General features: G+C 36.3%; 1 protein-coding gene across 7 annotated transcripts in view; it reads right to left on the bottom strand.

Annotated features, from left to right (window-relative positions):
- Rasal2 (RAS protein activator like 2) overlaps positions 1 to 16,676 on the bottom strand; it is a 258,171-nt gene that overhangs the window by 148,176 nt on the left and 93,319 nt on the right. For 6 of the 7 annotated variants that reach the window (XM_070034392.1, XM_070034391.1, XM_070034390.1 and 3 more), the window contains exon 2: positions 12,097 to 12,224. In XM_070034392.1, coding sequence (XP_069890493.1) covers positions 12,097 to 12,224 — 128 coding nt within the window. Of the gene's footprint in view, positions 1 to 6,980; positions 7,015 to 12,096; positions 12,225 to 16,676 lie in introns of those variants that run through there. The other variant, XM_070034394.1, reaches the window with a different exon arrangement.

Raw genomic sequence — 16,676 nt, forward strand, 5'->3', positions numbered from 1 at the left:
ATGTATAAATGGTAAAAATAAAATAAAATAAAAAAGAATAACTATTCCGTCAATTATCACTGTAGAGTAATGGGGTGGCTTAAAGTTCCTTTGTGATATCATTGTTATTTATTAGTTTCCTCTTATCCATGAGAGATATGTTCCAAAGCCTCCAATGAACGCCTGTGTATAATGTAACTTTTTTCCTAAACAAACTGATAAAATTTAAGTTAAACTTAGGCACCATAAAAGATTAATATAACTAATTACAAAATAGAATAATTATAAGCAATATATAAGTCATACAAGTATCTTTTCTCTCTACTATCCTCTTCTCCAGTTTCAACTTACTTGATTTTCACCTTTTTATTTAACAGAAGCACTTGTAACTTTTCTTTGGCATATCCAAATTGCCAGCATCACTACTCTTTGGATTATTGTTGAGTAACACAGAAATTTAAACATAAGTACTGTGATTCTGTCAGTCTATTTGATAACCAAGACGGCTACAAAGTGACTAGTGAGTATTATATGAGTATATCTCAGATGGATGCAGGATAATATAGTATTTAAACACACTACACACATACAATTTAAATTTATAATTTTTTTTTATTTCTGGAAGTTGCCATTTAATATTTTCAAACTGTACTTGACCATAGATAACTGAAACTGTAGAAAGAAATATGGATTTTTGTTTTTGTTTTTTGTTGGTTGTAGGGCCTGAACTCTGGGCCTAGGCGCTGTCCCTCAGCTCTTCAGCTCAAGGCTATTGCTCTACCATTTGAGCCAAAGCACCACTTCCGGCATTTTCTGCTTATGTGGTACTGAGGAATCAAACCCAGGGCCTCATGCATGCAAGGAAGCATTCTACCACTGAGCCACCTTCCCAGACCTCATGGATTTTTATATGCTACGTTTAGAAAGTAATGAGCAAAGACTTTTTATAAATTTTAACTTTATTAGTAACTTTTTTTTTTGTCAGTTGTGGGGCTTGAACTCTGGGCCTGGGAGCTGTCCCTCAGCTCTTCAGCTCAAGGCGAGTGCTATTCCACTTAAGCCACATTGCCACTTCTAGTTTTCTGGTGGTTTATTGGAGATGAGAGTCTCAACAGTCTTTTCTACCTAGGCAGGCTTTGAATCATGATCCTCAGATCTCAGCCTCCTGAGTAGCTAGGATTACAGGTGTGAGCCACCGACACCCGGCTTTATTAGTAAGTTTTATTAGAAGAATTGTATTGAGAAGATCTTAGTTTGATAAAGTGTGTTGGTGATTATCCATAATTCCTAACTTTTTACGCCTCCTGAATTGTTTAAAAAAATCCAATCCCAATGGCTTAACATTTACTTTTACTATATATAAATTTAAGAAAATTATGTGTGACATTGTAAAGGAGGAGGCATAATTATTTCTCTTTCACAGATGAGGGAAAGAACTGATCATGCAGGATACATAAAAATGGTTTTAAAACTATGTGACTTCTGCTTTGCTTCAAGAATCAAAGTCCTATAACTAGGGAAGGAGATCCATTAGCTTGGGAAACTGTGTTACTACACAAGTGCTAAAAAAAATTTCTGATTCTTTACTGGATCAAATATTCCTGTATCTCTTCATTGTCATAACTATAGTCATTCTGTGCATTTTGAGAAACTGGGCAGAATTTAGACAAATTTCTACAAATAAGCAAAAAAATTCATATATCAGCATTAAACACAACTGCATGATGAGCAGTTTATGAAGAGTAACATAAGTAATCCATCCCTTTCAGAATGTCAATTATATTATCGCTACTTAAATAATTAAAAGTGTAGTACTGAAATGTCATATGACTCCCACCTATTAAAAAAGAGAAAACAGGGCTGGAAGGTAGCTCAGTGGGAGCGTGCTTGCCTCACATGCATGAGGCTCTGGGTTCGATTCCTCATAACCACTTAAGCAAAAATGCCGGAAGTGGAGCTGTGGCACAAGTGGTAGAGCACTCCTCTTCAGCTGAAGAGCTGTGGGACAGCGCCCAGGCCCAGAGTCCAGCCCCAGGACGAGAGGGGAGAGGGAGAGGGAGAGGGAGAGGGAGAGGGAGAGGGAGAGGGAGAGGGAGAGGGAGAGGGAGAGGGAGAGGGAGAGGGAGAAGGAGAGGGAGAGAGAGAGGGAGAGGGAGAGGGAGAGGGAGGGAGAGATACAGAGAGGGAGAGAGAGGCAGGGAGAGGGAGGGAGTAAGGGAGAGGGAGGGAGTAAGGGAGAGGGAGGGAGGGAGAGGGAGGGAAGGAGAGAGAGAGAATATCCTCTACTTGCTTTGAAAGTAGAAGAAAAAGGAAACAATGACAATTTGGATTCTTGAGAGCATAGATGAATATAAATAAATACAACTGTTTTGATGTACATCTATTTTCTGAAATAATAAAGGTTTAAGCTCCTCAGGAAAAAAAACATAGTAATTATTTATGGTGTTTTAGGAGGAGATAATTTCGTTGTGTGTAAATTTAAAAGGCCATGTCCATTTACCATATACTTTGTCTCCATCACATCTAAAATGAGAGTAAATAAAATACATCAAGCTTCTTAAGCCTAAAATTCACACATAAATCATTCTTCAAAGTTGTAATGAAGATTCTTCATTTCCTACTGTTGGAAGTCAAAATATAATCAAAAGTTTTATTCAAAATATCTTTCTTTTTAAAAAAATAAGTTTTTTATTGTGAAAATACTGTACAGAGGGGTTACAGTTACACGAGCAAGGTAATGAGTACATTTCTTATCAAGCATTGTTGCCTCTGCCTTTGTTTTTCCCCTACCATCCCTTCCCTCCCACTTCGACAACTACACTCTGCCCTCCCACGCGGCCCCCAACTTTACAATTTACAAAATATAATTCTTAGGGTGAACAAATGCAACACTCACTAGACACTGTGGACACTGTGTTAAAAATGAACTATACAACTTGTGAATGGGGATGGGAGGGAAAAACAGAGAGAGGGAAAGGATGACAGTATCCAAAAAAAAAGTTTGCATCTTACCAGCCAATCCCTAAGGAAAATATCTCCAATCCACAAATGAATAAAATATTTGATAGGTAGAGACAGGGGTCATTTTAGACAAAGGCAAAAAATATAACATCAGGAAATGAGTCAGTTAAGCCTACAACTTCCTCTTTTTTTTCTTTTGGAACAACGACAGGCCAAATTAGTTAGATGTTCTTAAAGAGAGAAGTGAAGTACAGCAAGATATATTATGGTCATGCCTACGGGCACTGGGAAGCAGTGTTTCTATCACTAAATTTGTTATGGAGGAGAGGGAGAAAAGAACCATGTTTTATTCTTTACAACTTCTAGCATAAGCAAACATGTAGGACACATAATATAGTTGCTGAGTAACTAGAAAGTAGTTTAAAATGAAAAGTACCATGGGTAGTAGTAAACCCCAGAGTAAACAGCAGCTCATTTTCAGCTGCATGCACAAAGTCTAACTACTGGTTTTTACATTGTCATCAGTATATCTGAATAGAAATACTGTCCTACAAAAGCAAGGCAAATTATGCTAAATACTTTTTAAAGGCACTGGATGCCTTGCTGCCATACAACTAGTAGCCAGCACTAAAAATCCCAAATATCAAAAGTGGAACTTGCATTAAGAAAAATGGAATAAGATTTACCCTGTTCTGACAGCATATTATTGCTGAAAGGAACTCACAAACTCAGCATTCTTTTGTATTTCTGTACTGTGTCATGTTTGTTTTCTCTATCATGTCCCTCAGCTCCAGAAACTCAAGTTAACCTGGAACTATGTCATATAGCCTTCTACGTCCTCTTTGAACTGGGTTGGCACTAAGCCAGTTATAGCCATTTTTGTACCCACGCAAGGAAGTATATTTCACAACACATAAGCAGTATCTATTTGGCACAATTTGAACAAAGCAATTTACTGAACCAATGAGTCATTTCTCAAGGTGACACTCTTGGCAAACTTCTCTTTCAGAATTTTGCCCAGACCAACCCTTCTGCTACATTCCTAAATTGGTAATTGGTGTATTTAACACTTCCCATGTATGCCCCTCAAATAGACTTTTTCTCAATCTGACAAGAAATACGTGGAGTTAAGGCAGAACTTTAAAAGATCCCACATGCTGACTTAATATGTGAGTGATACTAGACTAATATAATCCTCCTACACTTCACCAGTGCCTGGCTGAAGACTGAACTTAAATTCATAGATAGATCCTCTTAAATAGATCTCTTAAATACAACAATGAGCATACTTGTGATTAGTTGATTTGGGTTTAAAACAACCTTTTTAGATCGTTTTAGCAGAAAATGCTTTAAATTATTTTCCAGGGAGTTCTACATTATTCAATGGAAAATTCCAAGGATGAAAGTTATATTCCTTACAATCCTTAAGCACAAGTAAAAAATAGGAGAGTAATAGTATACTTTGATCCTCAGTTTTACAAAAATCAACTTCTAATTCTTCCCTGTATCATTCAAGCAGCAGGAATAGCAAGGGCTTCTCATTTTTTTTAAAAGACTTAATTCAACTGTTTCACTTAGTAAGGATAGAATATAACCTTATCTGAGGCATTCAATTGCATTTGTAAACTCACCACCCTTTCATCATTCCTTACCTGGCTCACTGCAGTAATCTATTCGTTTCCACTCTCTTCCAATTATTATTTATATTTTTTATACTTTTTATTGTAAAATATGTACAGAGGGGTTACAGTTACATGAGCAAGGTAAGGAGTACATTTCCTATCAAGCATTTGTTACCTCCTCCTTTGTTTTTCCCCTACCATCCCTTCCCTCCCACCTCCACAACTTCCTCCCCATCCCCCCTTGCCCACCTATATTGTAAAGTTCGTTTTTCAACATAATGTCTTCTACATCTCATTGTTACAATGAGTCAACCTGTATCCCTATTTAAGCATTTTGTTTTTTTCCTTTCCCTCCCCTCTTCCAATTATTATTATTATTATTTATTTTTATTTTTTGGTCAATCATGGGGCTTGGGCGCTATCCCTGCGCTCTTCAGCTCAAGGTGAGCACTCTACAGCTTGAGCCACAGCACCACTTCCAGTTTTCTGGTGGTTAATTGGAGATAAGAGTTTCATGGACTTTTCTGCCCTGGCTGGCTTTGAACCATGATCCTCAGATCTCAGCCTCCTGGGTAGCTAGGATTATAGGCATGAGCCACGGGTGCCCAGCCCAATTATTTTTTTGATAATCATAGATTAGCTTTTGAAAAAGTAAATCTTTATGATGGTACTGTCCTCATAAATAATTAAATAGAGACACAGGTTGACCCATTGCAACTAAGAGATGTAGAAGATACTATGTTAAAAAACAAACTTTAAATTTGGGGGAGGTATAGAGGTGAGAGGGAAGGGGGGCGCTGTGGAGGTGGGAGGGAAGGGATGGTAGGGGAAAAACAAAGGAGGCAACAATGCTTGATAAGAAATGTACTCATGCCAGCACTGGTGGGTCACCCATGCAATTCTAGCTACTGAGGAGGCTGAGATCTGAGGATCACGGTTCAAAGCCTGCCAAGGCAGGAAAGTCCGAAAGACTCATATCTCCAATAACCCCCCAGAAAACTGGAAGTGTTGCTGTGGCTCAAGTGGTAGAGCGCTCTTGAGCTGAAGAGCTGAGGGACAGAGCCCAAGCCCAGAGTTCAAGCCCCACGACCGACCGAAAAAAGAAAAAAGAAATGTACTCATTATCTTGCTCATGTAACTGTAACTCCTCTGTACAGTATTTTCACAATAAAAACATATTAAAAATAATTTCTGTAGTATAGATATTTTCCAAAATAAAATCAAAACTCCTCATCATGGCCTTTAAGGTTATTTATTATTGGGTTCTTGCCAACTGTTACTTTTCCTCATACAAACTATTTGCAAAAACTCAACAGTTTACTGTTTGCCAAACAGATATGTTTCAATACTTTCTATCCTTTTCAATATGTAAAAAGCTCTTCCCTTGTTTTGTCTGGGTGAGTTCTTGTTTGTCTCTGAAGACATGTCCTACTTGCATTTAATATAACTGTAAAAACCTTTTTAGACATTGTCCATTCTATACTATAAACCACCTCACTCAATATTTTCCTTGTGGAAGGTATTTTTGCAGTACATGAACAATTTTAATATTTCTTGAGGTAAAATTCACAAAGTTTACCATTATAAAGTGACACTACATTCACAATGTTGTTAAACTATTGCTTCTAACTACAAATTGTTGTAACTTTTGGATGTAAGTATCCCCTAAAGATGTTTATGTCGAAAGACTCCAGCCCAAAGTGCTCTAGGGAGAATATAGAAACTTGAAGATGTGTGGCCTGATGGAAGGCCTTTAAACTATTCTCAGTGTGTTCTAAAGAGGATTCTTTCTTTTCCTTTTGCTTCCCAGATATGAATTGTGTATTTTTTTCTCTATCACACATTCTGGACATAATATGTTGCCTTACAACAAGCCTCAAAGCAGAAAGCACAACTCTAAAACAATGAGTTAAAATAAAAATTTTCTCTTTCTAAGCTGATTACCTCATGTAATTTGTTCTAGTAACAGAAACTTTACTAACAGAGCTCATCACAGAAAGAGTAGATAGAAGAGGTTCTTTTCAAGCTTAAGGAACTAAACATTCTATAGTCAAAATTTATAATTTGGCTTTTGTAACATTCAATTAACAAATATTTATTAAGGATTTACTGTTGAGTGTGGTGGGACATATCTACAATCCAAGGTTGAGGTAGAAAGACGGCAAGATCAAGAGTTTGAGGCCAGCTTGGACTGTATAGTAAAACTATGTCTCAAATTTTAAATAAAAGGGAGGGAGGAAGAAGGAGGAAATAGCAAACAGGCATAGTAGTAGTAGCAGTAGTAGTAACACTGTAATCTGTTAGTATATATCATGAACTGATCAAAGCATTGGGGTATATATCCACTGAACAAAATAGATGATCAGGATTACTGCTCCAAAACTTTATTCTAATAAAGGAAGTAAGACAACTCATTACCTGACTCATGTAATTGTAATCCCTCTGTAATTACCTGTAAAATAACAATATAATAAATGAATTAAAAAATAAATTATTTAACATTTTAAAAGGTGGCAAGTGCTATAAAGTATATATATAAAAAAAGAACCAGGTTATCAGACCAGAAATGCTGGATAGAAGTATTAGATACATAGCCAAAGGAAATTATATCAGTCATGTTCCTGTCTTCCATAACCAATAGTTGCTCAGGGAAGTTACACCTTTGTATTCCTCCTCTAAGGATACCATCCTTTAGACAGTTTGTTTGCATGCAAATGCATTCAGCTCTGTTTATGTTATCATTACTAGTTGTATTTTAGATCTAGCTTCCACATGAGAGATAATCCGTATCACTTTTCTTTCTGAGCCTGACTTAACTTCACTGAACATGATTTTTTTTCTAGGTTCATCTCTTTCCCTAGAAATAACATAGTATGATTCTTTCCAATGGATGAGTAAAAGTCCACTTTACCTAAGTACTAGATATCCATATGTTTACATCTACTTTTTTTTTTTGCTGGTGGTGGAAATTGAACTCTGGGCTTGGGTGCTGTCCTTGCGCTCTTCAGCTCAAGGCAAGCACTTTACTGCTTGAGCCACAGTGCCACTTCTGGTTTTCCAGTGGTCTATTGGAGATAAGAGTCTCATGTTCTTTCCTGCCCGAGCTGGCTTTGAACCGTGATCCTCAGATCTCACCTCCTGAGTAGCTACGATTACAGGTGTGAGCCACTGGCGCCCGGCTACATCTACTTTTATAGTTCAGTTTTCAAATCTAAGTGTACTTTTAGAAAAATTTCAATGAAACACATTTGACTACTGTATGTTTAGAAAGCAAGTTGGAGAAGGTTCAGACCTCTGAAATCTGAAATAAGAGAGTTGCCTTTACTGGAGAAGATGATGACATTTCGAAGGTCTGGGTGTGAAGACTAGGGCCTTAGAATCAGGAATGTTGGAGATGGCTCTTACAAATCCAAAATGCATACCTAACTCAAGAGAAGAGAGATGTGTACTTTTAAGATATAAAAGTAGGGATCATCAGCATTAGAAGACATCCAAAGTTGTAAGATTAGGTAAAATGTCTAATGAAATGAGATCCAAAACTTGAATTGCATGGTATTCATGTAGAGATTTAGAGAAACATCTATAAAGACTCATAAGGAACTGTTAGGCAGGAAAAATAACTTAAAACAGTATCATGACATAGAAAGCCAAGTAAAGGTAATTTTAGGAAAAGGAATGAATGATCAACCTCATTACATGTGATTAACATACTAAATAAGAGAACTAATAACTATCCACTGAATTCAGTAATCTGGAGATCATTGGGAGCAGTAATTGCAGAGTGGTATGGGTCTAACTGGCATAGTAGGAGAGAAGAAGCTAGACTGGGCTATATAATGAGTCCCAGGCAAGCCTGTGCAACACATTAAGACCTTGGAGGGAGGTTGGGGAGATGAATGAATGACAAGATAGGAATTAGAGGTAATAAGTTTGGAGGTTTTAAGCCTTTTTGCTAAAAAGAAGAAAAAAGACAGAAATGAGTCTAACACAGTAGGGGCAGGCTTGTTTGTTTCTAAGAAGGGAAAATAATAGCACTGCTTATAGGAATGATCTAGTAGAGAGAAAACTTTCAGGCTTAAGAAACTGGAGAGAACTGCAACTGATAGGTCCTTGACAAAAAGGATATAAGGAAAGAGGTTCACTGTAGGATAGAAGACAGTTGAACCATAGTTAAAGAAAGGAATTCAGAGGGTAGAAATGGTAATGGAATGTCGCAGAATGTTTCTTCCAAGTTCTTCAATTTTCTCAATAAGATAATAAGCAAAGAAATTAGCTCAGGGTAGAGGTAATAAAGAAAGCATTAGAGATTCATGAAGAAATAACGCGTGAAAAAAACCATATAAATCATTCTGGACTGTGTTTTTTCTTAAAGTGTAGTTCAAAATGCTACAAACTGTTACTATTCTGTAATAATGAAATAGTACTAAAGTTAAGAAGCAACAGTTATCAGTGGATTTGTCCCATTGTAATTTCCAAGAATATATAATTTTTATAATTAGAATCCTTCTTTCCACTATCATGCTGAGTACACATTTAATTTCTTATCCATTAAATCATGTCTATCAGGCTTCCACCAGAAAAAATGGTATCACCCATTTGTAAGGAAATGGAAGGACTTGGGGAAAATCATATTAAGTGAAGCCAGACCCAAAGAAACATAGGTCCCATCATTTCCCTTATTTGTAATAATTAGTATACATCTAGGATAATTTTAGCAGATGAACAGAATAGCTCAATAGCTATGTACATATGGCCATATAAAATGATGCTAAGGGTAATAAACTCCAAGACATGGACACAAGAGGTTTTTCTTGGTTGTTTTTCTTTTGTGTCTCCCTCCCCCCTCATGATTTATTTCCTGTTGTCGCTGTATTTGATTTTGGTACCCTGGGTATTATACATACATTTATCTGAATTAGGGATGGGAAGGGGAACAACAAAATGGTGAGACAAAGGATAAAGGGGGAACCAATGCTTGTATCACTACAATGCAATACAAGACAATATGTTAGAAATGATCTGAACAACTTGGGGGAAGGGATAGAAGGGAGAGGGAAAGAGGGAGAAAAATGAGGGAGGGGGTAACAAGTTAGACAAGAAATGTACACACTAACCCCTCTGTAAATCACCTCAACAATAAATTAAAATTTAAAAAAAGTTGTTTCCTTAACAATTTTTCACTGTATTTTACTAATCATAATTAGGGAGTTAGGAGGGGGGAAAACCCAACTGATCCTTCACTACAGGTAGATTAAGAAGCACTAGTCCAAGAGAGTGGAGCAGTAATTGAACTAAGAAAATGTTCTGTGATTGCACTAAAGGATCAAATAACATTTGCAGCCATCAGTTGAAAGACCAGTCAGCATGATAGTGAGATTTTTCTCCAGACACAATAAGCTGTATGGGTGTAGAAAGTATGTTGGTAAGATATTTATCATTATGGAATACCTGAGCTAAATCACTTTATAAAGTGAAATCAACTTATAAGGAGGGAAGGGTTATTTTGGCTCATGGTTTCAGAGGTTTCAGTCCATGGTTAAATGGCTGTGGTTAGGCAGTATATGAGAGTAGAAATTTGAGCTACAGAATGCTTGGCAGCCAGGAAACAAGAGAAGCTGATGTCCCACTACACTCTGTAGGAGTATACCTCCAATGATCTAATATCCTTCTATGAGGTCTTAGCTCCCAGGACTTACAACCTCTCAATAGTGCCAAAAGATGGCAAACACAGAATGTGTAGAACCACAGAGTAAAGTGTGGGAAGCTGAGGGTCCCCAGGTGTCTAAGGACACTTATAATCTAGGATATAAAAAAGATGGAAAGACTAAGGATATAGGTCAGTAGTGGAAACAATAAATGACCAATAAATACATGAAGAAATGTTCAACATCCCTGGCCATAAAGAAAAGAAAAATAAGAACAATATTAAGATTTACCTCACTCAAGTAAGAATGGCTATCACCATTTATTTATATACATAAGCATACATATATAATGTATGTGACCAACAGGAATAAAATATGCAGGTGATATACCATAACAAAATCCCTTTAGACAATTAATATGTATTTTAGCAAAACTGAGTATTAGGACATTAAAATGTCTTGTTTAGGGTATGGATATTACATGCAGAATCTACAAATGACAATTAAAAAACATTGTTTCTTGTTCATTACCTCTTCTAACACACTTTATAGAAAAGATAACTCATTGAACAACTACTATCTAAACCTTCCCAGTTATTTATATATTTTATGTAATTTTCAAATTTAATCATTCTCCTTCATCCAATCACATCTTGTCTTTTTCCTTATCATTATGCCTTTCTTTATGTGTAGAAGTAGATGATTTTATGACTGCCAAACAGAATAATTTTTTTGGGGGTGGTCCGGTCATGGGGCCCAAACTCTGGGCCTGGGCGCTGTCCCTCAGCTCTTCAGCTCAAGGCTAGTGCTCTACCACTTGAGCCACAGCACCACTTCCGGCTTTTTTCTTTTTTTTGCTTATGAGGTGCTGACAAATCGAACCCAGGGCCTCAGGCATGCAAGGCAAGCGCTCTACCACTGAGCCACCTTCCCAGCCCAAACAGAATAATTTTAATCACCAATAAGCAAATAAATTATTTGAATGTGGAAGGATTCTGACACTAACAGTTTGAAAAGTGAGGAGGTAAAGAGGTAACAGAATGTGGTAAGTACAAAGATTTCTTTTTTTCTCTCTCTTCAGACCTATACTACTATTTGCCTTTCATGTCTCTATTATGTACTTCAAGAAGATGAATTTTACAGAATATATCAAAGTAATCTTTTTCTGCCTTCAAGTTAGATTTGGCCATTAAGGATACTGGCAAAAAAGCAGAAGTGAGCTGGGAGTGTTAACCTTTCTTATTTCTTCTTTGGGGGCTGTCTATGTTTTGGTAGAAGCTTTGTTCTTTTGTGTATAGCCTCAGCAACTGTCACGTAGTCTCTCAGGCAACTGTAATTCCCTGGCTCCAGAAATCTTACTTTTTTTCTGTTGCCCTAAAAGTCAAAGGCTCTCTGTTCAACTGCTCTCTGCTGTTTCTTGCTTATGATGCTTTACCACTTTTGGATGTATACCTCACACGTTTGTCAACTGTCCCTTCATTAAACCATTCAATTAATCCATGAGTATGCCAACTGTTTTTAATAGAAGCCAGAATGGTTTAATTTCCAATACTCTTGTAGGAAATTTGCAGAGGCAGGTCTTCATAATTCAATTCCTTCTCATTCCAAATTTCCCAACTTAGTATCTCCTCTATTCCTAGTCCTTAGTGAAAATCCACCCTTAGCTTTTGGGCTTAGGCTTTCATCCTAAAAACATATCATTATGACATTGGTAGATTTCCTCCCTCCCCCCCAACCAAAGCCATTGGTAGCCTTTAAATTTTATTTATAAATTTATTTTTAAGATTACTAAAGCATACATTTGTACAATGTAATTTAAATCAAGATGCAAAAAATGAGATAATTTTAGGAATTTACTCAGAAAAAAAGGAAGTAGATTTCCAGCTCACCTCTTTCTCCTTATTGAGCAACACCAACTGGCTGTCTGTGAGAATGCAGTACTTCCGCTCCCATGTTGTTGTCTCAGTATAGGGTGACTGACCACAAGACAAGCGATGAGTGGGTGGTCCCTTCACATCTATGTAACAAAAGAGAAAAACAAAACAGCAACAATCATTTTAATGTTTAGTAAGCCTTGGTATGGCCAATTCTTCAAAGTCATATTAATAAAGGAATAAGTCTAAACATGAATCTCAATAATAAATTGAAAATTTCCTCTTTAACTAAAACATGTTATACATAAAACAAGAAAAAAATGGTCTTACAATCTGCAAAGACAGCTAAAATCCTCTAGGAAAAACTGTTAACACAAATTGGATGCAGTAATTATTATTGTATTTACACTAAAATAAAGGGAATTTGCTTCAGAGTTAAATCAACACCATTAAAAATAAACAATTGGGGTGATACAGAGACAAGAACAAAAGATAAAGTTTTCAGTCTTTAGAGGAAGATGATGTTACATATACATTGAAACTACTGCTAACCCCAAACTGAGAGTGTAAAGTTATTGGAAGAATATATATACAAAATGACTTTATGCTCATTAAGAATTGGAAATGTTTAAGCAATCATCATATAACCAACCACTAGAGGCCAGTAAGATAAAAACAAAACAAAAATCCAACCAAAACACAAGTTCCTCATGGAACAATCTTAAATGCATTGCCATCATACTGCTTATAGGTAGAAGTACCTAACATTAAAGTGAAGTGTCTACATGTGGCAACCCAAATGTCTCACACTTATACAACTACTAATTGATGCTAATTTTTAAAAACAGCAAAAAATTATAAAGCAAAAGCTGATTAAGTTCACATGATCTGCATAAATGCTTTCATTTTTTATCACATCATATCCTTATTTATGAGGTAAAATATCAAAATACCTTGAAAAGAGGAGGATACATCTAGTATTTAATACAATCGTTTTCAGGCCTGATAAGATTTGTGCTGTTGTGTTTTGTGCTGGTCCTGGGGCTTGAACTCAGGGCCTGGGTGCTGTGCTTGGGCTCTCCACCCCACACATTCCTCCCCCCCACCCCAGGCTCTCCAGGCTAGCACTGTACCACTTGAGTCATAGCTCCACTAATGGTTTCTGATGGTGAATTGGACATATCCATTGGCACCCAGGTGGATACATTTTATTGAACTGATTAGCTTTATTATGTAAGTTATTACATCAATAAATCCAAACTACTCACTGTAATATTATGATCTATACTAAAGCCAGAAGGCCCTGATTCTGTCTACAAAAATTAGAACACAAGATACTCTGTTACAAAGGCTTAATAGCAATGTGCATATGATCATACAAAATTATGTTTATCCAAAAGACTCCAAGAAATAGAAACAAGAGGTTTTCTGTTATTCTGCTTTTCATTTTTTTTTTCTCCTTTGTCACTGTTTTTGATTTCTGTACCTTCTGTCTTGTATATAAGTTTATCTGTTTTGGGGATGGTTAGGGGGAGCACAAAAATGGTGGGACAAAGGGTGAACAAATGCAGTAGCAATACTCACTTGGACATTATGTTGAGAATGAACTGTACAACTTGTAGGGGAGGGGATCAGGAGGGGAAAACTGGGAAAAAATGAGGGAAGAGGGGACATAGTTCAAAAAGAAATGTACTCATTATCTGACTCATAACCCCTCTATATATCACCTTTATAATAACAATTTTAAAAATGGTCAAATAAAAAATTTAAAAAGATACTAGGTTAATCCCAGTTTCCTAATAAAATATATAACTGTGTTATCACTGAATTTAAGAAAATCTAAATTTCTCTAGGTATAGTGGCTCATGCCTATAATCCTAACTGCTGTGAGAGAGAAATCAGGAAGATTGCAGTTCAAGGCAAGCCTTGGCAAAATGTTAGTAAGACACCATCTCAAAATAGGTCAGGCATAATGGCAAGAGCCTATGAGTCCAGCCACTCAGAGGCATAAGTAAGAGGATTATGGTCCCAGTCAGTCTGAGCATAAATGCAAGATCCTATCTCAAAAATAATGAGAAGAAATAGAACTGGGGGTATGGCTCACACACTAGAGGATCTGCCTAACAAACTTAAAGCCCTGAGTTCAAACCCAGTACTGCAGAGAAACAAACAAAACCCCCTAAAATTCTATCTTTGGGTGATCTTTAGCAATTTTTAAAGTTTTATTATTTAATGTTCTGCTCTGTCCAAACTGAACTTTGTTCTAGTTTCTTCATGGTATTATGAAAACTAAACAATGTCTCATAAATCATTTTGGGAAGCTGAACCACTTCCTATCTTTTACTAAAGATAGGATGGTAGGGTTGAGTTTGAGCAGGGTACTTTGAATGCATATATGAAAATACCGTATTTCAACTCCCCTTGTACAACTAATAATGCTAAAAAAAACTTTCTGAAAAAAGATAGGAAGAAATGGAAAATCATAAAATAGGGAGTAAAACCTCTGTATTAAAAAAATTCTTCATATTTTGAAACATGTAAATCATTATTTCATCGATTTTATTTTTATACATAGATTGTGCCATTTTTGATCATTTTATAAAAAATTTGGGAAAAAATCAAAACAGAAGTGATCATTTATATTAGTTTTAGTACTTCTGATGTGGGCATAAGTTTAAGAAGTACTTTAAGTAAGCAGGTGATAAAATTTTTGAATAACTTACCGGATCTATTTGTTTATCCTATCATATGCTCATTTCTTTGGCTAAACAAAGATTTGGCAATACATGAGAAATGCCTCTATACTAGAGGACGTATGAAAGGACAAGCTCAAATTTGCCCTTTCTGACCTTCCCTATTCTACTAATCTTTATTTTTTACTCTAGTGACTTACTTCCAATTTCTGACTTCTAATTATTTTTAGTACCCAAAATTCACTAGAGACAAGGATAACTAAAAGAATCACAAAGAATCATAATAGCAAAATTAGAAACAATTTTAAGTTTGCTGTGTCCTACTCCTATGAGAATACTAAGAACATTACATGCTGACCTCATTACAAAGATAATGTATATGTGTGTGTGTGTGTGTGTGTGTGTGTGTGTGTGTGTGTGTGTGTGTGTGTGTGTGTGTGTGTGTGTGTGTGTGTGTGTGTGTGTGTGTGTGTGTGTGTGTGTGTGTGTGTGTGTGTGTGTGTGTGTGTGTGTGTGTGTGTGTGTGTTGGTCCTAGGTACTACGCTTAAGGTTTATTTGTTTATTTTTTATCAAAACTAGCACTCGAAACTTGAGCAACAGTTGTACATCTGACTTTTCAGTAGTTCACCAGAGATAAGAGCTCACAGACTTTCCTGCCCATGCTTTGAAGCACGATCCTCAGATCTCAGCCTCTTCAGCGGCTAGGATTACAAGTATGAGCCATTGGTGCCCAGGGAAAGATTAAATGATTTTTTTAAGTATCAAAAAGAATTAGCCAAGCCAGGTGCTGGTGGCTCACACCTCTAATCCTAGCTACTGAAGAGGCTGAGATTTGAGGATTGCAGTTCGAAGCCAGCACAGGTAGCAAAGTCCAATACTACTCAGAAAAAGCCAAAAGGGGTACTGCGGCCCAAGTAGAAGAGTGCTAGCCTTGAGCACAAAGAGGTTCAAGGCCAGAGCTCAGGCCCTGAGTTCAAGCCCAGGACCGGCAAAAAAAAAAAAAAAGCAATCAGTCTCTGGTGGCTCATGCCTACAATTTTAGCTACTGAGGAAAGTGAGTTCTAAGTAGTACAATCAGCCTGGGCAGATAAATCATTGGGATTTTTATATCAAAAAGCTGGAAGTAGAGGTGTGGCTAAAATAGTAGCATGACAGCCTTGACCAGAAAAAATATAAATTATGCCTCCCTATCTCAAAAAATAAAAACCAGAAGTAGGGAATACACTATTTTAAAGCAATATTGTCCTGTAGACCAGCAGTTCTCAATTTTTTTTTATATCAAGATCCCTCAAGACTCTCAAACATTATTGAGAACTTCGAAGAGTGCTTATGTTGGTTGTGACAATATGTGCTACATTAGATATTCAAACTAAGAAACAAAAATATGTATTCATTTATAATAACAAAACCATTCTATATTAGCATATAATACATTTTAAAGAAATGTACTTAATTTCAAAACTGGAAGAATGACACTATTTTGAAAGATTGGCTAAAGAGAAAGTAACTCAGTTCCTTTATCTGTTTCTATATTTAATCAATTGTTTTATGTTGTGCTAGCTGATGTACAAGATGAAAATCTGGACACTGACAAGTAGCTGGAAAAAGGAGTATTTTAATAGCATTTTCAAACAATTATGGATTAATTTCTTTAATATAGTACCAAAACCTGACAAGTTTCACCTTCTAAAAGTTACTAAATCAATCACATGGGAAGGTCTATCTTTTTACCTAGGCTAGCCTTTAACCAGGATCTTCACCTTCCAAGTATATAGGATCCCAATTATAAGCCACTGCACCTAGCCTATTTAGTCATGAATTTTATCATTAACTATAAATACTGTTGGTTATTTGCCCTAAAGAGATAGGTTTACATTCTTCTTTTGTCCAGGAAAGTCTGT

Source organism: Dipodomys merriami, unplaced genomic scaffold (assembly GCF_024711535.1).
Source record: "Dipodomys merriami isolate MVZ:Mamm:240054 unplaced genomic scaffold, mDipMer1.0.p SCAF_24, whole genome shotgun sequence".
NCBI lineage: Eukaryota > Metazoa > Chordata > Mammalia > Rodentia > Heteromyidae > Dipodomys > Dipodomys merriami.